Below are 24649 nucleotides of genomic sequence, written 5' to 3'. Positions count from 1 at the left end.
AAAGTTGTAAAATGGGATGGAAGCCGAAATGTAATTTTAATTATTATTTATTTAGAGTTATTTTCCCCCTCCATTCATTTGACTGAGGCGAGTCCCGCCACCCTCCAAATATGTCATATTACTATTGGGAAGGGGCCAGAGCTTCAGGTGGAGCCATATACAGTAAAGCATATATACAGTAGTTGAGCTCACCTGAATGAACAGCAGCTCAAGAACCAGAATCCTCACACAGGGCAGGACGGTCTCTAGCAGCTGAACTCGTCTTGAAGTTTTCCCCGGAGAGCAGACGGTTGCCCACATATGACGGCATATTGCATTAGAGGAGGGCTCTGAGTGTTACCTTGCCAAGACACCGAAAAAGAGTAGACTTACTTAAGAGAGTGTGAGCCACTTGGGAAACTTTTTTTTTAAGGGGGGTTTGGTTTACGGCAAAGAAATTGAGATAACGTAAATGTGCGTTGAAACTGCATCTATTGAGATTATATATTACCTTATAGTCATTACTCGAGGAATAAAGCCACATATTCTGTTGTTCCAACTTCTCAAATGTGATTATATTCTCTTTGTATGACACTTCATGAAATATATATAACGGGCAAATTCAATGAATAATAAAGTGCAAAACTAGCCTGCCAGATACTGTATATACCCAAGGTTATTTGAGTTTCTCTCACCAGACAAGAGCGGTCGAATATAAACAACATGTTCAGACATAAAGTAGTTCATAAGTTTACCTGCCAGAAGACGACCTGAGGCCAATGTTCAATGATGGACCTGCAGCCTTAGTGTTGGACTGTAAGCTTTCAAGTGATCACCACTTTGAACATTGAACTAAAGGTATTCCTGCTGGGAATGATCAAAAACATATAGTCTGTATATTTACATCGCTTTCTAAAGCCAATACATTTTTTTATTTCTGCTTTAATATTGGTACATTTAGCACAAATGTGTCGCCATGCCAATTGATTGCTAAATTGATAAAAAAACATTTCTTGATAATATTCGTCATTTCTCTCGGCTTATTCAAACAAAAACACTGTATGCAGTCCAATAGGCAAGAGTCCAATACTTTTCTAAATGTTTTATATTTGCACTCCCATCATATTTTATTGAAATAAATACTCTTATTTGAAGTATTATCACAATCGTAACCCTGCTTATATCCAGTACAAGCGGTGAATTGAGGGGGTCTCTATATATCAGAATCATGAATATTTCATTCTATGGTATATTAAGCTATGTTTTTTCCCCATGTCTTATTATACATGTAAGCACGCGCCTACAGAAAAACAGAAAATTAACACACACTGAAGACGACACCTTGGCAGTGGTATTCCCTGAAGATCAATTGTACTTCTCAATTGGAGTCGATAGTTTCTTAAAGGGCCCATGTCATGCTTTTCCGGTTATTACCCGTCCCGGTCTGCAGAGTCACAAACCCTCAAAGTACACCCTGTAGCGAGTAAAACTCTAACACAGAAAAGACCTGTCTATGCTGCCCCAGAACGCCTCGTTGGAGATTTCTCATTTTCCATTGTTTGCTTCCTGGGTTCTGTGACGTGTGAACACCCAAATCAACAACAAATGACCGGATTGGCCCAAATGGACCAATCCGCGGAGCACCTCACACACCAGGATCCCTTGGCTAACTAACAGGGAGTCCCATTGACTTGCATAGAGCTCCCTGAACGCTGGTAACAGACGAGTTGGGATCGCGGAGAAATGTTCTCCGCAGACCCATTCTCACAGCGTTATAAATCTTTTTCTTACTCAATATCAAGCCACACTTATTGTTTTTACTTCGGCTGTGAGTGTTTGTGTGTGCTCAGGATGAGTTTCACTTGTTCTCGCTGTATCGCCGACCCGGAAACCTGTCCGCTCCTCGCAGCAGATCGCAGCAACGAGCCTCGCAACGTCCCGACCAATCAGAGCACACTGGGCTCACAGGGAGGGGGGGGCAGGAGCTCCAACAAGCCGTTTAGGACAGAGAGTGAATACACATACTATACAGAGATGCTGTATGAGAAACCAATGTGAGTTTGGAAAATTGCACAATTTAAATCTATTCTAGTAGACCTCAACAATGGAAATATGATCAGTAGTGAATGGCCATGACAGGGGACCTTTAATCCTTAAAAAGTACTTTTCCACCAGCAACGTGATGCATTGGATTCTGGCTCTGTGGATAAAAGAGCTGGATTACTCCCACATGTCCCTCCCTCTGAGGCATGACGCTCAGGTGAGAGAGTGATCACAGCTGAGAGGGGAGGCTTTCATCACTATGTGAGCATATTAGTCATAGTGTGTGTCTGCGAACGTCACTGTGTGTGTACACTCTGTCATAGGAGTGTTTGATTGATTGTCTGTATATATGTGATGGAGAGGACACTGGATCGTGTGTGTTTTTTTGCATTCTGCACGGTTACCTGGTCAGCTTTCACAATCCTATGGTGATGACAGACATGTTTTTCACAAACTCGCCTTGAGTTGAATTTGTTTAAAGCGCTGTAGCACGTCTTTAAGGCTTAGCTGGACATCTTACAGTATTGTGATGGGGAAGTTGTGTCCTGCCGTGGAGTTTGTGTGTCCTCTTCACTTGTGTCTGCATGCTTCCTCATCTTCTAGAGCACCATGGCCGATTGGTGCCCTGCTGAGTGATTGACGACTGGCTGGGGAGGTTTATGATGGAGCTGTCAGCCCCGCTGTGTCGCATTCTCCTGGCAGTGGCTCTCCTGACACCCTCAGAAACACATCAGAATGAAGCTTCTCTCACATCTTGTCTGAAACTAGTTGTGAGTGGAAAAATCCCACCGACCGTCTCGCCCCCTTTCATATTCACCACTGTCCGGGCAAATGAAATAGGGAATGGAGTTAACACATGCACATTGGTGGAGTGTGGAAGTGAAGCATTTTCAAAAGGCAGGGAATACACTTTTCCTTTTGAGAGGGGAAAAGAAGAGTTTCATGGTTCTCATGGTGGCTTATGAAAATGCAGATGTACTGCTATTGATGTCTTCAAGCTTAAAAACTGGAAGCTTCAGAGGCATATCGGTAGTTTCCCTGCGAGCCATCATTATCGGCAGGTAGAGGTGTAGAGCTCAGAGACAGCGGGGTGCCGGCTGATTGCTCAGGTCTGATGATGTCACAGGCCAATCAACACCTGAAGCGCCAAACTCACTTTGAACAACATGAGCCCCTTTAAGCCTTAGAGCCAAGACACAGTGAGACATCTTTCTCAAGATCGAATATGTTGCCAATTGTTTTCGTTTCCCAATTGGTGAAAAATATGTCGAAAATCAAATCAAGGACGAAGGGTTTATGTTTTCGGGTTGCGGTCTCTGCCTTCCACTGTCGTCTCATTTGAGGAAACTCTTCACATTTGGAGCTAATGGATGAAGGATGGGATTATTTGTTTTTGTCTAAGGTCCCTCTGACCTCAAGAAATTGGCCATCCATACGCCATACGCAAATAATAAACATTTCACAAAAAATGTTAATAGGTTAAAATTATGAATACATATTTGAAAGAAACTGCAGCTTGACTTGTTGCTCGAGGCATATACTGTAATTGCAAGGTTTAATTATGGTAATAGAATCCACTTACTCTCTCCTCTTAAATGTTTTTGAATGACTCATCTTGAGGCATATATATTCAATTATCATATATTCAAAAAGGATTTGGGGCAACTAGCTAATTCTGCCCATCATATAAAACCATACCTTCCTTGTGGTTTGTTGTAGTTGGAAAAGCCTTTTAGGAGGTGAGTGTATTTGTTTGATTTCGCAAATATACGTTTATGGAGAGGACATATGTGCGAAAGGGAGGTGTCGATGCTGCCCTACAGTCTGCGTTTGTTAGACCATGTCTCTTTTAGATTAATTAAATCTGAAAGACTGTTTTCTTACTAAAAGATGAAGACGTTCTGGCTTCTGTTTCACTGTCATTTTTATTTGATCACTTAACAAATCCGAACTAATGTTATGAAAACAGTTCATTGGCCTAATTGAGCTTCAGCTGGCACACCTGTTATATCTAAGCAACCTACACCTGTGACTGAAATAAAAACAAATGCTCCTATTTTCCCTCTACTGTTACACGTTTTAGATATCAGTGGACCACTACGTTTTAATACGCAAATAAAATCATATTAATACATTTATTTTACTCTATTAATGATTGTTTTCATTTTAGTTTTGTTTTCATTTAACTTTCATCCATTAATGTAGCTCAACAAAATGTAAAATGCTGTCTAAGTAATTGCTTTAGCTAGCGAAACAGTGCTTATACTAAACTAACAGCAATTATCCCAATTCTCCTGATAACATCGGCTCAATTTGTTTTGAACTTACATTAAAGATTTAAGGCAACATTTTAATTTACAGTAATTCAAAGCCTTAATGTCTCTCTGTTTTAGTTTTCTAGTTAACCCTCCTATTGTCTTCGTTTCCCCCCCCCCTTACTTTGGTGTTCACGGTCAAATTTGACCGGTCCTGTTTTAACTGCTATTACATTAACACAAAACCATTAATCATCACCAAATGTCATTTAACACCCTTTCAAACTGTACATATTGTATCAGACTACTGGTATACATGAAAAACTGCAGTAAATATACAAAGAATAGACACTGAACATGTATTGCGTGTGCCAGGTGTGATCCATGTGGGGGTATGGGCACATAAGAGTGGGACATGTGTCAAATTGTTCTGTATGTGTGTGTGTGTGTGTCAGGTGTGATTCACATGGGGGGATTGGGCACATAAGAGTGAGAAATGTGTGTGTGTGTGTGTGTGTGTGTGTGTGTGTGTGTGTGTGTGTGTGTGTGTGTGTGTGTGTGTGTGTGTGTGTGTGTGTGTGTGTGTGTGTGTGTGTGTGTGTGTGTGTGTGTGTGTGTGTGTGTGTGTGTGTGTGTGTGTGTGTGTGTGTGTGTGTGTGTGTGTGTGTGTGTGTGTCAGGTGTGATTCACATGGGGGGATTGGGCACATAAGGGGGGGAACACATCTATAGTGTGCGTGTGCCAGGTGTGATTCACATGGGGGGATTGGGCATATAAGGGGGGAACACATATATTGTGTGTGTGTGTGTGTGTGTGTGTGTGTGTGTGTGTGTGTGTGTGTGTGTGTGTGTGTGTGTGTGTGTGTGTGTGTGTGTGTGTGTGTGTGTGTGTGTGTGTGTGTGTGTGTGTGTGTGTGTGTGTGTGTGTGTGTGTGTGTGTGTGTGTGTGTGTGTGTGTGTGTGTGTGTGTGTTTTATCTGATCCGGATGGTTACTAATTCCTTTTCTTTATGGCGGTCATGACGGGAACACCATGGTTGTTACAAAGTTGACTAAATCCAAAATGCAATGAAAGTGGTGATCAGCAATTGTATATGTTCAAATGTCTACTGTGAAGGATATCATAAAGCCTTAATGCAGTCGAATCTAAAACAAAAAAGTTACGATGATGATGAAAGTAGTAAATCGGTCAGATTTGACCCGAAGACAACAGGAGGGTTAAATAGATACCCTCTTGGCTATACCCCCCTTTTTATTATTGTATTGTACCTTGGGGGGGATTTTTGACCCTTATCAGTGTCCAGGTTTACATGTAATATAATCAATAGATATCCACAGCAGCTCAGGATGTACTTTCTCTCCCTTATTCACAGTCATGGGGGAAATTCACTGACATGAGTTTTTCCTCAAATAACAAAGGAATGACCTTTATTGAGCTCAATGGGCAGCTAGAGTGGGATTTCAGCAACATTTATAAAACTTGTCTCTTTCTAGACAAGTCTCTGACAAGCCCCTCCCATCCCATCCCCCTGAGTCACCATCAGTCACATTTTCACTGTAGCGATAGGTAAGCTAGATATTCACAGTGAATACCTGACAGGAAAATCTATTTCAAAAAGCTTCTCAGGCTTAACATTAAAGTGAGAAGTGAAGCGTTTTCTTACAAAGGCAGACATTCGGCACTTAGTGAAAATGTATCCATTGATGTTTATCAATGATAATCTACATACAATTGTACAGCCTGCTAAAATCACTTAACCCTTAGATGCACGAGTGACTGGACCCTACACTCTTCCATAAGTGGGTCAAAAAGGACCTGTATTAGAATAATGTGTTGTTATGCCATTTTTGTCATTTTGGTTAAGAAAAATCACTTGTATAATATTTAGTATTATATTTTGGTTCACACTAGAAATATTTATATTACATTTTTCACTATTTATAATTTTAGACATTTTTTTCACATTTTGAAAAAAAAACGAAATTCCATAGAAAATGCATGCGGGTCATTTTTGACCCACTTATGGAAGCTTGGGGTAGTAATACGAAAACTACAATTTCTTAAAATGTATACAATTATATTTAAAATTTGAATGGCATGATATCCAAAACATGTTTTTTGAGGAATAGCTGGAATATGAAATGATAAAAAAATGTAATTACAAAGATACTCTAAGAAAACCACCTCACAAGGTCAAAAAAGACCCACTTATGGACCTAAGGGTTAAAGAGGACATATTATGAGTTGTATGTTCATATGTTTATGTTGTGCTTCTACATGCTTTAATGTTCACTGCCTGTGCTGCAGAGATGTCCCGCCCCCTTAGCTTATCACGTACAATATGTAGGAACTCTAGCCAACAGGTGTAACATAGTGATGTCATCATGTAACGTAAGTAAACAAAGGAGTCCAATTGAGGCGTTTCAGGAAGGGGGGGGGTGGTGTGTGTAAGAGATCGCCCTCTGGAGGTAACGTTGGCATTCTAGCCTTTGCAGACCATTCAAACAAAAGTATACAACACACTACAGGAAAGGGAAAACCCCAAAAAGCATAATAGGGCTCTTCTAAAACATTTTACGATGACCAGAGTAAATTCAGATTTATTTGTTATCCTTGTAAATTGACTTATACAAACTCTTACAGGTCTGTCAATCTCATTCACAGTTTTTTCTGTCACTATTTGATTAAAAAAGCTTATCCCCAGCATTCTTTTAAAACAAAAAACAGGCTTATTTGAATAGCATAACATTTCAAAGAAAATGCTCAATAATTAGCATACATCCTTCTGCGAAAGCAATTTTAAATTCCCAACCAAATACTAAGAACATTTAAATGTACCTTTAGTTGTAATGTTCACTTTTTCCGCACACCTATTACCTTTTTAATAATACAGAATCTTTCATATAAACCAGATCAGGCACCCCTCTGCTTACCCCATATGCTCAGTGTTCATACACATATGTAAACAGTGTATACACCTAGCAACACAGTTATGTGCGTCATTATGTCGTGCTGAACTGCGGAGGAACCTCTCTTGGATGTTTCATGGAACTACTCTGGGATTGAGTTTTTGGCAGGCGTGTGACCCTCCCATCACAGATGTTGCATTAGGTCCATGAAATCTACAGAGGACTGGAACTTCTGCTCTCCCTCAGCCAAACGTAGACTCATTCACAGCCCTGATTGCACCTCACTTACGTGCTCTGTAATTACACCTCTCCACACACTGCACGTACTCTTTTACTGCGAACTATCTGACACCTGGAGCTCTGATTGGTGATCTTCAGCACAAAGTACCAACCAGTTCTATCTTCTCAAATCTCACAAGCAATTGACCCAACATGGTGTATGAGATGAGGTGTGGGCTCAATGCCATGCTATCTATTTTCTATCAGTTTCAAAAGCATCGAAAGATGTTTCTATATACTGTGTAGGACCCTACAAAACACCATCCTGATCATAAGACCCCTCTCACCTGTTTCCAGATAGACTCTGAAGGATAGAAAAACATGCAATCACACAAACCTATGTATTTATTAGAAATGATTTGAACTTGAAAGTATTTATTGGTAAAAATGTACTTGTACAAATAAGTGTGTTAAACCCACATTTTTCTCATATCAGGATACATTTCCCGTTTTTTTTCCTTCAAAATATTCACCAAATTCCTTTGAAATTAAAATTAAAATGTATTTAAATACTTCAATGTAACATGAACCTGCTTTTTTCAAATGCAGTTTCTTGGAAACACGTTGAGTCCAGATCAATAGAGCTTATTTTATATATCTTATCTGTGCTTAAGCTTTTGTTCAACGGAAGTGTCTGTCACTGACAAATGAACCGATACTGACCAATGTGACAGTAAACAGTTTCTCTAGACTTAGAAAAACTCTTGTTGATGTATTGTGGTTTAATTCAAACACACTAATTAATGCAACATTGTTAGATTGCCTGTGAGGTTTTATTAATGAGGCGCTCGAGGGAGTCTGGCCGGTATTGCTAGAATCTATACAGCTGTTGATTTATGGGCTGTTGTGGTTGTGGGCCAGCAACATAGGTTAATGCCATGTGTGCCCTGACCCCCAACTCTCCCCACAATCACTGCCATACTCACAGAAACAATTATGAAAATAAATGTGCCTCTACAATGTCGTCTTGTACAGTGACATTTAACAAATGATCATTCATCTTAAAATACTTAAATACTGCTCATAACTTCCCATCAATTTGCAATAGTTTGATTAATTCATTGAATTTAAAAGAGCCTAAGAGAAGGGAAGTGTTGCCTTGGCTTCATAATGAGCACTTTATATTGACTGTACTTTCTTAGTTGTTGTGCAAAGAGGAACCTTATTATCTCGGTTGTGATCATTTGGGTCGGTGCAGCTTAGTCTGTAACATTTTAGACTGATTGAGTGAGCTCAACAGTCGAGGAATATTTAGTTTCTTTAACACTTTTCTGGATGTATTAAGCTTCGCTATGTTCAGTAATGTAAGGGAATGAAAGTGATCCTCTGAAGGGCTGCAATCATTATGGATTAATCTGAAGATAATCGTTTGTGGATTTGTTTTTCATGTGAACAACATTAAGTTAAAGTCTTCAACGTACTTGTTTCATCCAATCTAAAAAAACTAAAGTTGAAAGACAGCAAAGTGCAAGGTTCAAGGTTCTTTATTGTCAAACTGACATAGCTACAGAGTAATTATGTTGTTGAAAATCTTGTGTCACAGGCTTCTCCAACAATGCAACATAATAACATAATAACAATACAGATAGCAAGAGCAATACAAAAAGAAAAATAGTTATAAAATAAAGTGATGATGTGGAATAGTGCAGTACGAGTCTATATACAAGTTATTGGAATGATATATATTAGATATTAGATACATATTACTGAGTAGCAGATGAATGTTTTGAAGTTGTTTCAACAGTTCAATTGTTTAACAGTCTCACTGCCCGCGGGAAGCAACTGTCTCCAAATCTTCTTGTCTTTGCCAGGATGCTGCGGTAACGTCTGCCAGACGGCAACAGAAAGAACAGTTTGTGGCTGGGGTGATGGGGGTCTTTGAAAAGTTCTAATTGAACCTCCATAAAATACAGGGTAGAGTAACAAATCATCATGTTTGAGCTAGCAAATGTTTGGCATTTTTACTTAAAAGTCAATCAAATAATTAATCAATGATCAGAACGTAACCAGTTACTTTCAAAGGGGACATCTAATAACCTCGACTTAATATTACAGCTCTTAATAGTCTGTATTACTAGTATCAAACTTCATTTGATAGCTTCATTTCAGAATTTCTCACCATATTTATGTGTTTAGGTAACTAGCCAATCTAATTTGCCAGGTTCCCTTATAGTGAGAATATACGTGCTCGTTGGATATTGCTTGTAGTACATTTTCTGCCAAGAAACAGGCAAGTTCTTGGATGTATGCTTGGCCTTGACGGTGAAAATACAAGACATTTAAATCACAGAATATTATTGCTTTAGAAGTATACAACCCTTATAGAAATGCTGAGATGCATGCTTTTGTTGTATGTGCTTTCAGGGTGATTGGTGAACATACAATGCATCTATAGATTCAAGCTAAATAATCCACAGAGCAATTCTAACGATCAAGGCTGTCACTAAGTGATTTACAGTAAACACAGAGTACACAGAAAAAAAGGAAGGATATTAGCTTCACACACACATAGAAAGTGTTGTATTCTCGTACAGGCGTGTGTAAAGATATTTAGTGTCAGTCATAATCTTCACTCAAAAGATCGTAGAAAATAATTGTCTCCATAGGCTCTACGGTGAACATTGTTACTGCTGAGGGTATAAGTGTCTCCGTCACTGTGATTGGTAAAGTAACCTGAGTGTCTTCAGAGTCCTTGGTGGCCCCCTCTGGATGGCGTGTTGGCAGTCAGGTTGACACGAGCTCCAAAGCCCGGGAGTGCCGTAGTTACCAGATGGCCGTGGCAACAATCTTCAGTCATTTCGCTCACCTTGCCTAGAAGACTTCCTCTGACCCAGCGCCCACAGGAAATGGTCTCTACAGCACGTCATCCGCCTTCTCACCTCCTGCCAAGACGCTCGCTGCCATCTCACGTCTCTGAAGTCTGAAAGGAGGACACTGATTTGGGCCACAGAGGCTACGAGAAAGTGCTCAAAACAAGATGGCAAGATAGAGAAATGTGACGTCCCTTCTTAAACCCCTGCCAGGATGTCGTCTTATATGTGACAGGAAGATTCTTTCTGTGGTCGCTCTGTAAACATTTAATTGTCACAGTCCAAGTTTCTGTCACCATTTCTTTGGGAGAGTGTCCTCAGAGATACTGCTATCCTTTTCTTGAAAGGTTTTTATCATTGTTATGCTACCCAGAGAAGGCTGCTTCCTTTTAAAGGATTATTCAAATTCATTCTTTTGATATTTTCCATGTTTTGTGGAGCAAGACTCCAACTATTTAGCCACCGGGTATAAAGCAACACTTGTGGCATATCCTCAGCCATTGCATAAATGCATATTATTCATGTTTTTGTGTGTTTTTTTGATTCATGTTGATTTTTGGTTCTTAGAAATACAGTATGTAGGATAGTTCTTAATGTGTGTTTGTTTTTCCTTCAGGGTAGGGTAAAATGTGCAGGAATGTGTGCAGTCAGCTTTTGGCACAGTTTGCAGCAGTGAGCGACGTTTCGTTTTTGCCTTCACACATTTTGTTTTCTCCACTTCTATCCCCTCATTCCCTGCCTGACAAAAAAGGTTACATAAAATCAATGTCTACCAAATGTTAACCTTTTCTTAAGGCATTGCCGAAAATAACACTCGTCCTTATTGATAGTGTATGCTAATGCCAACCCATAAGTTAAAGCTTGGCAACTTCTCATTCAATAAGGTTACCTCCCTCCTCAAGTGATACTAAACAAACCATTGTATTGCATTCATTCCTTTCTCTCTGTTTCCTTCTCTCTTTTTTTTTTTACCATAATTCAGTTCCCCCCGTCATCCGGGTGTACCCAGAGAGCCAGGCCAGGGAGCCGGGCGTCACCGCCTCTCTGCGGTGCCACGCTGAGGGCATCCCCAGCCCGCAGCTGGCCTGGCTGAAGAACGGCATGGACATCACCTCCAAGCTGTCCAAACAACTCACCCTGCAAGGTACTCCTGCTTCACTGCTCTCTGCATCTACACGTGTGTTAAAAAAATATCACTCGTCACCGGCTTGAGCTTCAATAACAGGATACATATTTATTATCCTTGCAAGAATGGAAGTAGTCATCACATACAGAGCATTTGGTACAACTAGTTCCTGAACAGTGTCCTTCAAATGCTTATATACAAGAGAGGGAGTTACACAGTCACAAGATGGAGGAATACCGGTTCAAAGCAGTATACAATGTTTAGTTTAGATTGGCTAAGACCCACGTCAGAAATGATCGTGCTTGTCATATGTCTATCTCCATAGAGGCTGAATCATCATGTTAATCATTGTCACATAGCTATCATATGCCTAAAACAGTCCTGATGCTCTTCTAGGTAATCATGCATCCTGTTACGTACACAGCTACGTAGGGCCTTTGTTATCATGTGCTACTCCTATTCCTATTCACACCACTGCTACTTCCATTATTATTTCACTGCACCTCTTACTTACACTTAACTGCTGCAGTTACTTTTACAATTGCTGCCACTATCAGTATAATAAATGTCACATTTATCGTATCGCTATATGACCACGACTACTATGACTGACGCTATTGCTGTGTGTAAAACAGTGCTGGCGATAAAAACTCAAATCTATGTCAAGATGAATGAATGGCCATCAAGAACACTAAATGCAACCATTTATTTTCTATCAGTGCATGCAATCCTTTTCTCATTTTGACTCAATCCTAATATGGTTTTAATGCAGTCAATGACGCTGGCCTGTTTTTGATTAATCGGTGTAACTTTGGGTCATTGTTCATTGTGGCTTTTTTTCGTTTTAAAGATGTTGGCTCTAAATTCCAATATGTTAAATCATCAAGAAATATGTTTGCTTGATACATTTGGTTTGTTCAAAGTATCAAGTATTGTGGAATAAAGCCTCATGTAGTTTTCAATCAACACTGAAACCAAATGTTTTCCCTTTTTAGCTTGTTCATTAAAGTAGAGACCTGTCCCAGTGCTCACACAAACAGCATGTGGCTGACATGTGCCACATTCTCACTTTGAACTCCTACCTCCTCATAGTCTCAGAGAAACAAACCTCTCACCTCCCTTCCCAACATATTAGAGAAGTCTTGTGTAACCGAGTGATGGTAGCATGCAGGTCTCCTTTAATCTCTTTCCGAAAGTCATTCCTTGTCTGTTCTCTCTGTTGTCTCTCAAAGCTAATGGGAGTGAGGTTCACATCAGCAACGTGCACTTTGAGGATACGGGCGCTTATACCTGCATCGCCAAAAATGATGCTGGCATAGACGAAGACATCTCTTCGCTATTTGTGGAGGACTCTGCACGAAAAACTCGTATGTATAAGTCATGATGTTCCTCTGTTTCTATCCAAGGGATAATGGAGCCATGCAAATGGAGCTCTAAATAATGAATCCTGTCAGATCCTAATGGTTTATATCCTGTGATGCAATGATAGAGCCTCTGCGAGGGAAGTCATGGAGATACTATCTTAACTCTTTGTCTCCGGGTTAAGAAGCAGGAAGAACTGTTCATGCACTAAATTATAAATGACTCGATAGGTTGACTCATTTATCATTTGGTCAACAGATACTATATTTTTTAGTGGATGTCTTTTTCTTTTGGCCTGTTACACAGACAGCAAAAGTATTCTGCATCTTGGTCCATGGCAATTTATAATTTGCATTTTTTTCACACTTTTCTGACAATTCTTTGCTAAACAATTATTGAAATAATGAGAAATATAATATAGATATCTAACTGTAAATATATATTACAATTATACAAATAATCACGAGTTGCAGACATCATTTCTTGATTACTTATGCTTTTTAAATGTTCAATTAAAAAATCCTCACGTCTATAAAATGTACAAAAAAGTTGGAATATATCCATTTACAGTAATACCATTGGCAAAATACCCTGAGGACATCTGTTGTCTTACAGCCTTACAGATGTTCATGTTACAATTAACTAAATTAGGGAAAAGGAGCTAATCCTTCTTATTGTTAAATAGGTGATATTGGCCGGCGTATAGCTCCCAAGCGGAGGAGCCGGGTTTGTATCCAGCACTATGTGCCACATTCCCTCTGTCCCCCCCGTTCATAGCTATCTCTCAAATAAAGGCACTGGCTAAAAGAAAAGGTGATGAGGTGAGATGTTTAGCAGTGATGCTTAATTATTTTATTATAAAAGTTGTTGTCAGTTACTCTACTGTCAGTTAATTATCGACTAATTGACCCACAGTTTCCTCTCCGTCACATCACATCAGTGATTTTTGGCACGTGTATCAATTGATTTAGGTGGTATTTGGCATTGTCAATATGTCACCGTGAAACATAAAGGTTGTGACACCAGGAACCTTCTTCAAATTTAGAAGCATTTTTCCACACAAACAATCTCCTCTTGTATGAACAGTCTTGCACGGTAATTAGCTCTGACCTTCTCTGAAATGTCAGAATCTGCCTTTGGGGTTGAGGACCAGTTGTTAGTGTTGTTCTTCTTTCCTTTGGGTAATTAGGCTTCCCAAACAGCACTCTCTGCAACTTTGCAGTGTAGTCACACACCTGTACACTCTCCTGCGCCTCTTCTACATCCCGACGCGCTTAGATGTCATCCTGGAAGTACGACACTTCCTGCACCCTGCCTGACATGCATCAGAGGATCATTCTCGCCGAGGTCGGAAGTCAGTCGTGTGCTTTGAAGCTTTTGAAGCTCCACCGCGGGCTAAAATAGGGCTGGGATATGGACATTGGAGACCATTTTTGGTGTGAGTAACCCCACAGGACACGAGTTCAAAGGGATGTCAGCAGACACACAGATGTGGCTGCACTACTTTATCACGAAGATAGAGGGACAGAAAAAAGATATTAGTCTGGCATAAATATCTGACTGATTGCATACTTGACCCACTCTGGTTTTCCTAAGAGGATTCCACCTTAATTCAGAAACTAGTGAAGTGAACTAAGGGAAGAGGACTTTCTACTATCTGTCTCTTCGACTGTCATGTTTGGTGTCATCTCACACCGCCTGCAGCCCTCAACCTCTGAAACCCTCACCTCCGCTCCCACAATTATATCCCAGAGGCCATTTAGTTCTGAAGGTAGTCTTCAAATGTAATTTTGTATTTATTTGTACTAAATGTTAACTCCTTTTGATCAACTTTAACTTACTATTTTAGGCTCAAAGTTGTCACTATTGTGCCGTGGGATAGCTAAGTGGTTAAAGCTGGCATGTATACCATGTCCGCCTCCTGAGTGCGCTGAAGCTTCAGGCAATGTCATCCCCTCTATCTCCCACTTTTAAAGCTGTATCTCCATTAAAGGAGCTTTCTGGCACAAAACATTTATTTAAAAAAAATGGTCACTACTTACAGAAAACCTTCTAAAAGGTGAATGTAGCATTTTCCTTAAAAACAAGATAAACCCTAGAAGTTGTTCAGGTGTCTTGCTAAAGAGAGACCCTGTATCGGCCAACATGGATGTGAATCCTGTTTTTATTCCCAGGTCTATGTTTCTGCCTGTTTTCATGTGCTTTAGTCGTTCCCCTGCTTCACGTCACTTTGTTTTGCTGTGTGCTGCCGTTGGTGTGTCTGTTTGACCTAAGAGCGTTACAAAGTTGATTTAGTTTCTTTGGAAATCTGTTGTCTCATTTTGCTTTGAAATCCTACATATGAAACAACTGATCTGAAGGCTTTCTTTACAGATGATACATGCTGCTATTTGGCATCCAATCTTATATAACGCGCCTCTGTAGCAATGTTTGTTCCTGTGATTGAGGTATGTTTGAATTAATTTCAAAAAGTTTACTCTGCCTAGCTAGTCTAAATGTCAAGTACAAAACATCAGGATAAAAAGTTCAAAATAACAAAGACTGAACTTAGTATGTCCTGTGGCATTTAGAATTGGATAAACCAGGCGTGTGTGTGTGTGTGTCTGTGTGTGTGTGTGTGTGTGTGTGTGTGTGTGTGTGTGTGTGTGTGTGTGTGTGTGTGTGTGTGTGTGTTTGATCTGATCCGGATGGTTACTAATTCCTTTTCTTTATGGCGGTCATTTTTGACCGGGAACACCATGGGTGTTACAAAGTTGACTAAATCCAAAATTCAATGAAAGTGGTGATCAGCAATTGTATATGTTCAAATGTCTACTGTGAAGGATATCATAAAGCCTTAATGCAATCGAATGTAAAACAAAAAAGTTACGATGATGATGAAAGTAGTAAATCGGTCAGATTTGACCCGAAGACAACAGGAGGGTTAAATAGATACCCTCTTGGCTATACCCCCCTTTTTATTATTGTATTGTACCTTGGGGGGGATTTTTGACCCTTATCAGTGTCCAAGTGTGTACTTTCAACCTATACATCTGTGTGGTAAGAAGATAAACAGAATATATTATGTTAATGCAGCTTTCTTTATTGCTGTTCAACCTCTCTCTCAGGTTAAAATCATATAACTCAAACAAACACAAAACGTATTAACTCTATGAGCAAGCTGCAGGTTTGATGTTTGACCCTCTCTTTGCATTTGCATTATATTGGCATTTGATGAGCCCCTGGAGATGGACATGTATCTGTTATTGGGCTCTGCAATGAGAGGTCGCCAGGGTGAGATTTTCTAGGAAAGCTGCCAGCTGCCGTCAATACTTTCGAGTTTAAGTCCAGGACAGATTTCTGTTGTTCATTGTTAACACAGCATAATTAATCCGGCACAACACGTTTCATTAAGTACAGCAGCTGTTTTTACCTGAGTGTTTTGTCCGTTTTATGGATATTAATATGTATGACAAGAAGCTGTATTGACAAAAATGTAAAAAATAAAATCACCAGTGGCATATCAAAAATGCATGATCTTGCTGTGAAGAAACGCTTCAGATATTTTGTGAATCTCTCACAATTATTCATGCATATTTCCCCACTGTAGTTATGCTCTTCTTCCAAGTTCAAATATTTAAATTCTATTTGATAAAAAAAGATCTTCAATAATGATTTTAAATGTAATCCCCACATTCAAGTCATGATCCAAACGTTTGAAACATGTCTGATTTAAAAACGCAAGGTCTTTTTAGTAACTTACATGAATACAGCAAACAGAATGACATATGAATCAAATATGTTTTACTTACTTAAAGGTGGGGTAGGTAAGTTTGAGAAACCGGCTCGAGATCGCTAGAATTTGAAAATACACAACCGGAGAAAATCTGCCACTTCCTTACAGAGCCCCTCCTCCAACACACACGAACGCGCACATGACCAATGAGGGCACGAGATAAGTTAGTGCACAGATGGAAGGCTGACAGGCAGGTAGGCCATCCAGTTATTTTAGCCGGGCCGGCTAAAATGATTGGTCGTGCTTTTTACAGTACTACGGCTTCCACAGATGACATTTTTTTATGGATTTTTTGTCAAAGCACTTAAGATATTCATTGCTATCGGGATGTTAAGAGCATTCCATGGAATATAACAAAAAGTGTATCTCGAGCCGGTTTCTCAAACTTACCTACCCCACCTTTAAGACAGGGTCATCCATATAAACAGAAAGAACACATTTTAAAGCTAAAATACAGATATTGCAATACTTATATAGTTAATTATAAAAATATACAAAAACAAACAGACTTCTCAAATATGAGTGTATGCTGTTCTTTGTCAAAGTAACCTGACCTTAACAGAACAAGTAGGAAGATTGATTGAGCTTTAGGTCACCCGTTAATTATCTCTTTCTACAAGCACCGTCTGAATCACCGCTCAGAGCCTTGGAAATTCTTTATGTGTACTTTGAAGTATGGGATTGTCCATCAAGGCCTGTAAAGTGTATTGCTATTCCCGCTTTCACTTTTTCCATGTCCTGCCTACCTTCCTGGAAATGTGTCTGGCCATGATGGAGAAGAGATAACCTGCATTTGTAAAGCAGATGGAAAACGCAGCGAATGCACTTGAAATCAAATTAGAAATAACTAATGTATTAGTAATGTTGTTCGCCGACAGAGACATACACATTAGCAATCAGGGCGGACGTCACCTGTGCTGAGTATCCTCCTCCGATATACAGCACCATTTTCTACTCAGTTTGTTTTCGTACACTTGCCATGGCATTTCAAATGTATTAAATGGCCAGTTTCACCAATCAAGACTGCAAAAATGTAATCAAAAAGTAACATCTGGGTACCCCACTTATGTCCCATAAATCACAGTTGGTCAAAATGCTCATCTGGACCCCCCCAGGCTGGAGTACATGCAGAGTGTGGATCCGGATGAGCTCCATATGGCGTCATGTTCTGGCCAGAGAGGCTCTCTAAATCACTGGTCCACTTAGGGCCCGTCTGTAGATCCACATGTGGTCACATCCTGGTTTCAGGGAGAGGCTACAGGGTAGGAATTATGGAACAAATGCAATCAACAAAGATCGGATTTTAACAAAACAAAACAAAACAAATCTAACATTACACACGTTTAAAGCCAATTCCCCAAATCCTCCATAACGTACATAACACCTAAACAATGACTGTGCAATGCATAAGCACAGTCAGTGTTTAGGTGTTGTGTAACACCTGTGTTATGCTACTATAAACTCCAATATTAGCATTTTTTTAATTAAGATGTGGTATATTCTGATGTTAATAGGGTTTAAAGGTGGGGTAGGTAATTTTGGAGAAACCAGCTCGAGTGCGCTAGAATTTGAAAATACACAGCCGGAACAAATCTGCCACTTCCTAACAGAGCCCCTCCTCCAACACACACGAACGCGCACATGACCAATGAGGACACGAGATAAGTTTGTGCACAGATGGAAGGCTGACAGGCAGGTAGGCCATCCAGTTATTTTAGCCGGGCCGGCTCAAATGATTGGTCGTGCTTTTTACAGTACTACGGCTTCCACAGATGATATTTTTTAATAGATTTTTTGTCAAAGCACTTAAGATATTCATTGCTATCGGGATGTTAAGAGCATTCCATGGAATATAACAAAAAGTGTATCTTGAGCAGGTTTCTCAAACTTACCTAGCCCACCTTTAAGATTACATTACTTTGCATTTAGCTGACGCTTTTATCCAAAGCGACTTACAATAAGTGCATTCGACCAAGAAGATACAAACTAGAAGAAAACAGAATCATATAAGTTCATCAGGTTTCATAGAGCCAAAACATTTCAAATGCTACTCAACTAGCTTTACATAAGCCAGTCCTTTGTTAGTATATAAGTGCTTTGTTAGTAATTGTATTGCTCGAAGTGGAGTCGAAAGAGATGAGTTTTTAAGATCCGTCTTTGAAAATGTAAACAGCACATTTCAGAAGCACCCAGTTTGCGACAGACTCCCTCCTTCTTGTTTATGGTCATGTCTGTGCGTCGTAAACAAAACCGACAAGCCAACAGATTGAAGGCTCGGGTCGTGATGCATATCCAAATATCTGGTCAGAAGGAAAACATATACACACCTTCTTTTAAACATCATAACAGACTTCATTATCAGGCTTCTGCATTTTATAATAAGCACTTTTGATTAATTCTCTAAATTTGACCTTTTTAAGAAATGAGTTGAAGAAATATAGATGCAGCTGGGTTTTTCACGTTCAAAGTCATTTGCAACCAATGGACATTTTGGATGGAATAAAAAACAAATGCAAGCGATTTGAGCATGGCTGCATGTTTATGGTCATATACCTCTATAATGTTCATGTCGACAGCTAAATAGGAATACTCTCTTTTTCACAATAAAGGAAAAAAGGGCATATTTTGAGAAAGTTGACAGTCATTGACTTTTGGCGTGTAATCACATCCCAGAAGACCCAAAACAAAGCTTCAAACTGTATCCATCTGTCAGAAGAACTACTACTTCCCCATATGTTTTTGAAGTGTTAGTCCCTTTGGTTTTCTAGCTTTGGCAGAAAGTATTCCATGTTCACAAGTACTAACTTAAATTGTCTTCAAACAGTGGCATTGCCTTTAAGTCGCAGAATCCAGGATGCTTCAAACCAAGAGTTTGATGCTCTGATCCAACACACATTGAGATGCTGGTGGGCATGTTGTTGCACCAGACTTCCCTTGATCTAATACCATTGATCTGAAACAGACGCAGATTCAAATGGCACATTGCGATTGTACTTGGAAGTATTGGAGAAATCTGACTTTGTGGAAACTAATGATCTCATTGTGCGAAAGTCATTGTGTTTATGACCTGACCGAGGCTCCTCGTTCAGACACTGGATGGGAGACGGGGCTGAATATCTAACTAAGCCCGTTGTCAAAGGGCTGAATAAGGTATTAGGCCGGAGATGAACTGAAAAACATGATTTGATGAGAGAGGCAAGAATGATCTTTTTTAGATGAATTCACCTCTGAAGTGAATTGTTTTTCTCTCAAATGTACCCGACTGCTTCATTGTTTGGGTAAACCTGAGCAGTCACCACTCTTGAGATCTCTTTAACAACGTCTGTCACCAGCTAGCACAGCACCATCCATCTCTGACAGTCTGCCGCTAAACTGGCATAAATATCTGCCCTTCAAAAATGTGCCAATTATTCCTGCAGCGTCAGAAGATCGGCGAGGCTCAGAACGAGCGTTTGTTGCTTCAGTTTCTCCGCTTAATGTACATTATGCTGCTCTTCATGCCTCACATGAGGGATCTTCAGAGGACTGAGTGGTGTATATGCTGGCTCAATCAGATGCCCCTCTGCTCTCTTTAGCTCGAGTGCCCTTCTGGAACAATTAAAGATGTGATGGTTATATCATTATTCCAATATTGTAAGTGAAAGTCTCATAACAGTAGTTAAAATGAGAATATCATGGTCTTTAGTGCCACCCTTCCATCTGTTACTTAGACGTATTGTATTTGCGTATGAATAATCTCAATATAATATTTTCTTATTATGTAGGTGATTTACTGAGTATGTTCCCTAGGTTTCACTATCTGGCCGTTTGGTTGTTAATTGGTGTCCTTCGAAGGTAATTAGTGTAGCATAGAGGACACATGGCAACAGCACTAGTGTTGTATTTGTGTGCTGTAACCGTTACCTTTGAACTCTGGCAAATAATGAAGACTTTAATTAGATTTGAGGAAGTTTTCAGTGTTTGTGTTGCTAATTAATGACTTTACCACGTTACATTAGACATCTGGGCACTCATAGTTGCTGAAACATTTTAATGAGTTGTCTCTTTACCTTAGGTTAATGTATCTTTATAAATAGTTGATGGATACATGCATATTATGATAGGTAACACATGCAAAGAGACAAACAGTTTGGGGATGTTGTGAAAGCTCACGCTTCTTTGGGAAACCTTTAAGCAGCAATATAATTATGGTTTATATCAAATATAATATTGCCGGTTTACTTTGTCCGTTAAGTACAATGTTTCTAACCTTAAAGGTAGGGTAAGTAAGAATGGAGAAAGCAGCTCGAGTGCGCTAGAATTTGAAAGTACGCAGCCGAAAAAAATCTGCCCCTTCCTTCAGACTTCCTTACAGAGCCCCTCCTCCAACACACACGAACGCGCACATGACCAATGAGGGCACGAGATAAGTTTGTGCACGAGATGGAAGGCTGACAGGCAGGTAGGCCATCCAGTTATTTTAGCCGGGCCGGCTCAGATGATTGGTCGTGCTTTTTACAGCGCCACGGCTTCCACAGATGACATTTATTATGTATTTATTGTCAAAGCATTTAATATATTCATTGCTATCGGGATGTTAAGAGCATTCCATGGAATATAACAAGTGTTTCTGAAGTGAATTACCTACCCCACCTTTAACTATAGCTTATTTTGTAGATTTAGTGCATAACATAACAATACATTTATGGGTCAGCGGGCATCAGGTGGAGAGAACTGCTTCATATCCTGTTCTGGTCTCCACTCACGACTGCAGTATGAACTCTTCACTTCTTATTCTGTTTTCTTTACTCAATGCTTCATGACTCACTGTAGAGGCCCGTTAAGTAATATATGACCTTTATGTTCTTCGGCTGGAACACAAAGTCTTCAACTCTAGTGGGCTGGAAAGAGCTGCACTGCAAAACATCCCCACTGAGTCATGAGTCACTTACAAGTCTCATTACATCTGCAGATTATGTGTGATTTTTCAACGATTTAGCCATTTTAGGTTTTGATTAAATACAGATCTGAGTGGTTTGTTCTATGTGAAGGTACTGACACTTAAAAACAGGTTACACATGAAACTTAATAAACAAAAATATATATTTTCAAGGGTTAGCTGGTTGTATGAACTTGGCAAATAACTGTTGGACCACTATTATTGATATGTAACCCTCCCGCCTCCCTCAACCATGAATCATGTTTCAGCCTTTTATTGTTTTCTTCGTATACACTATGAAATCTTTGCTATGTGTTCTCTATACTTTACCCAAATATATATTCGACATACTTCACCTGCCCAGTGCTGAAATGTTACGAATGGCATTAATAAAGTTCTGTATTTAATACAATGTTGAGGTTATTTGACCTTACCTGAGTATACTTCTACTACAATTCAGATGGAGATATTGTACTTTTTACTCCACTATATTAATTTAACATCTTTAGTTACTAGTTTTTGCAGATTCATATTATTGATACAACCTCATTAATGGTTTGTTGATAAAGATTACGTTACCCAGCATTATATAAAGTAATACAACTGAGCTCAATCTGCAACAATTAAGTGATAAACACATTTGAATGCATCAATAATAAAAAAAGCTAATAATATTAAATGTAGGATTCCTTAATGTGCCATAATGAATATTAAGTACTTTTGGTAATTTAGGTAGATTTGAAAGCAAATCATTTTGTGCTTATAATTAAGAACACAATTTCATTCAGGACTTCTTGAACTCAAGAAAATCTGAGTACTTCTTCCACCATTACATTCGTCTTTACAGACCTTTTTATTTTTTACATTTTACCTTTTTGTACATTTTCAAACAGTTTAATTTCACACATCCAGGCCGAGAGGAAGATCTAATCAGGGACATCAGCTGGTGAAGTGATTGGTTGGGAGAAAACAATGCAATCACTCTGGCAGATACGATGAAAACCACCACTCCACTCTAAAGTCTGCTCAAATATTCTGTTTTAGTCTGTCCGCCATGCTGTCTGCTCCTCATCCTCTGAATAGAAAACATCAACTCGTGCCAAAATAGCGTCCATGTTCCCATCAGAGGCGTCCCTCCCCATCACATCGGGCTTTCACACGGTGTTGGACACGCTGTCAGCAACAAGGAGTCCCAGCAGCTCCGACTGTCGGCTGAGTTTCATCCTACGAGCTTTGCGAAATAAATATTGTAAATCCAACAGGAAGTTTAAAATGCATGCAATCCCCGGTTACAGCAGCGTAGCTTAAGAACATTTTTGATCATGCATTCTGTAAAATACTCCCAAAACGAATTGATCAATGCTAAACATAAAGCAGGGAGGACAAAGCAAGCACACAACAATCTCAGAAAAATGTACAAATCCTTATTTATGATGATAACTTTACACAGAATAAAACAGAAATAACGTTAACATAACCTGGCTAAAAGGTCATGTTGATATTGTGACTTGAAATGTTGAAAATCCACTCTTGTTAGAAGAAATCTGGCCTTTCCTATCATTGTAAGGCGGTTCATATTAACTCTCCGTGTCTCCTATTGCACTTTACGTTTGTGATGACAGAGACTTTATTGTTCATGCTTCAATGTTTCAAACTCTCTCCAGTAGCTTATATATTTTTTATAACTCTCCGGCATTTCTCTCCAAGGATTAAGTCTGTTGAATACTTGTCCTCATAAAAAGATGATACAGCCCTCAGTCCTCCACAGGCTTCCGGCTCTAATTCTAGCGCAGTCAGTCTAGTTCATTTTTTTGAAAGCTTCCTGACTCTTACCTGCCTGTAAATTGTACTGCCGGGGACTTGCCGTTGAAGTTGGCCCTCAATCTTTCCAGAGGTGCTAAAAGCAATGAGAAAAGTATTGAAGAATGTTCTGCCTGAGAAATGGATGGGTAGTACATAAAAGCTGAAAGACTTTTGTCAGAAGGGGGACTTGATCACTATGTGAGTCATGACTATGTGGAGCAGAGAGAGGAAGTCAGGTGAGAAGCATAAAGTAGTGAAGCGCTTTCGCACTAGAAAGGCCACCAGCAGTTGGTGGACGCTTTGAATTGGGCATGAAATATCTCCCCGTTTAAATTACCCTTTGAGACTTCTCCTCTACTGTATAAACTATCTCTTTCAATTTGCTAATCATGCAGGACAATATACCTTGTAATTCTGCTTTTGTTCGGAGAGTTACAGTTTCATGACTTCCTGTTTGACCCCCTATTAATCAGGGTGCTTTCAAGTTGATGCAAAGAAAGACTTCACAATGCTTTATTATGATTCTCAATTCCTTGCACTGGATGTTTCATTTTCTACCTTTCCTTTTGTAAACTACATAATAAGCAGTTTTTATTTTTCAGATAAGGCTGGTGATATTCTATGTGCGTCTAATTATATACAAATATTTGAATAAAGGTGCCATTGTTAAAAAAAATATTCAAAAAATGTCTGACAAATAGTCAATATTCATATCATTAGTCCTCAGAAAAACAATATTAACAGCAGTTTGAGTAAAGTCAAATTAAACTACAAAGCCCAGACATATTTAAAAACTGTAGGAACCAATGGGTTTGGGGTTAAAAGCAACATACAGGGTAGAATAAATAGTATAGGTATGGACCGGCACATTGTGACTTATGATCGTTAGGGTTGGTTGACACTGTAATATTCATCATTCTCTGTTTCCTTTCAATGCTATTCTCCTTTTCCCTTCATTTGGGTCTGCCTTGAATGTCTTTTTATGTTGCCCTTCTTGTGTTTTTGTCTTGTAGAGTTTTTATGAACTGTATGCTGTCCTTGGGTGTCATATAAAGTGCCTCCAAATAATTGTAATCATTATGAATGTTATTATTACTAAGAAAAAAACATGGTATCACCAGTTGTATACCTGAAAGCCTCTTAAACTTTGTTTCAAATCAAAGTATTTTTCTATAAAATGAAAAAAAAACATGTCTAAGTTCAAAGTAAACTTTTGGGGTAAAACATCCTCAGGTATAACACTCATAAACTCGCAGGCAACGTTGATAAGTCACCAGTTTAACAGATTGTGTGTGTGTGTGTGTGTGTGTGTGTGTGTGTGTGTGTGTGTGTGTGTGTGTGTGTGTGTGTGTGTGTGTGTGTGTGTGTGTGTGTGTGTGTGTGTGTGTGTG

The 24649-nt window shown here is 39.3% G+C and overlaps 1 protein-coding gene across 1 annotated transcript in view; it reads left to right on the top strand.

Moving 5' to 3' along the window:
- fstl5 (follistatin-like 5) overlaps positions 1-24649 on the top strand; it is a 166077-nt gene that overhangs the window by 114775 nt on the left and 26653 nt on the right. Inside the window, exons 10-11 of the mRNA XM_034140696.1 lie at positions 11257-11418; positions 12633-12767. Of these exons, the coding sequence (XP_033996587.1) occupies positions 11257-11418; positions 12633-12767 (297 nt within the window). The remainder of the gene's footprint in view (positions 1-11256; positions 11419-12632; positions 12768-24649) is intronic.

This window comes from Trematomus bernacchii, unplaced genomic scaffold, assembly GCF_902827165.1.
Source record: "Trematomus bernacchii unplaced genomic scaffold, fTreBer1.1, whole genome shotgun sequence".
NCBI lineage: Eukaryota > Metazoa > Chordata > Actinopteri > Perciformes > Nototheniidae > Trematomus > Trematomus bernacchii.
The sequence above is the reverse complement of the archived record's forward strand: the minus strand, read 5'-3'. Positions and strand labels throughout refer to the sequence as shown.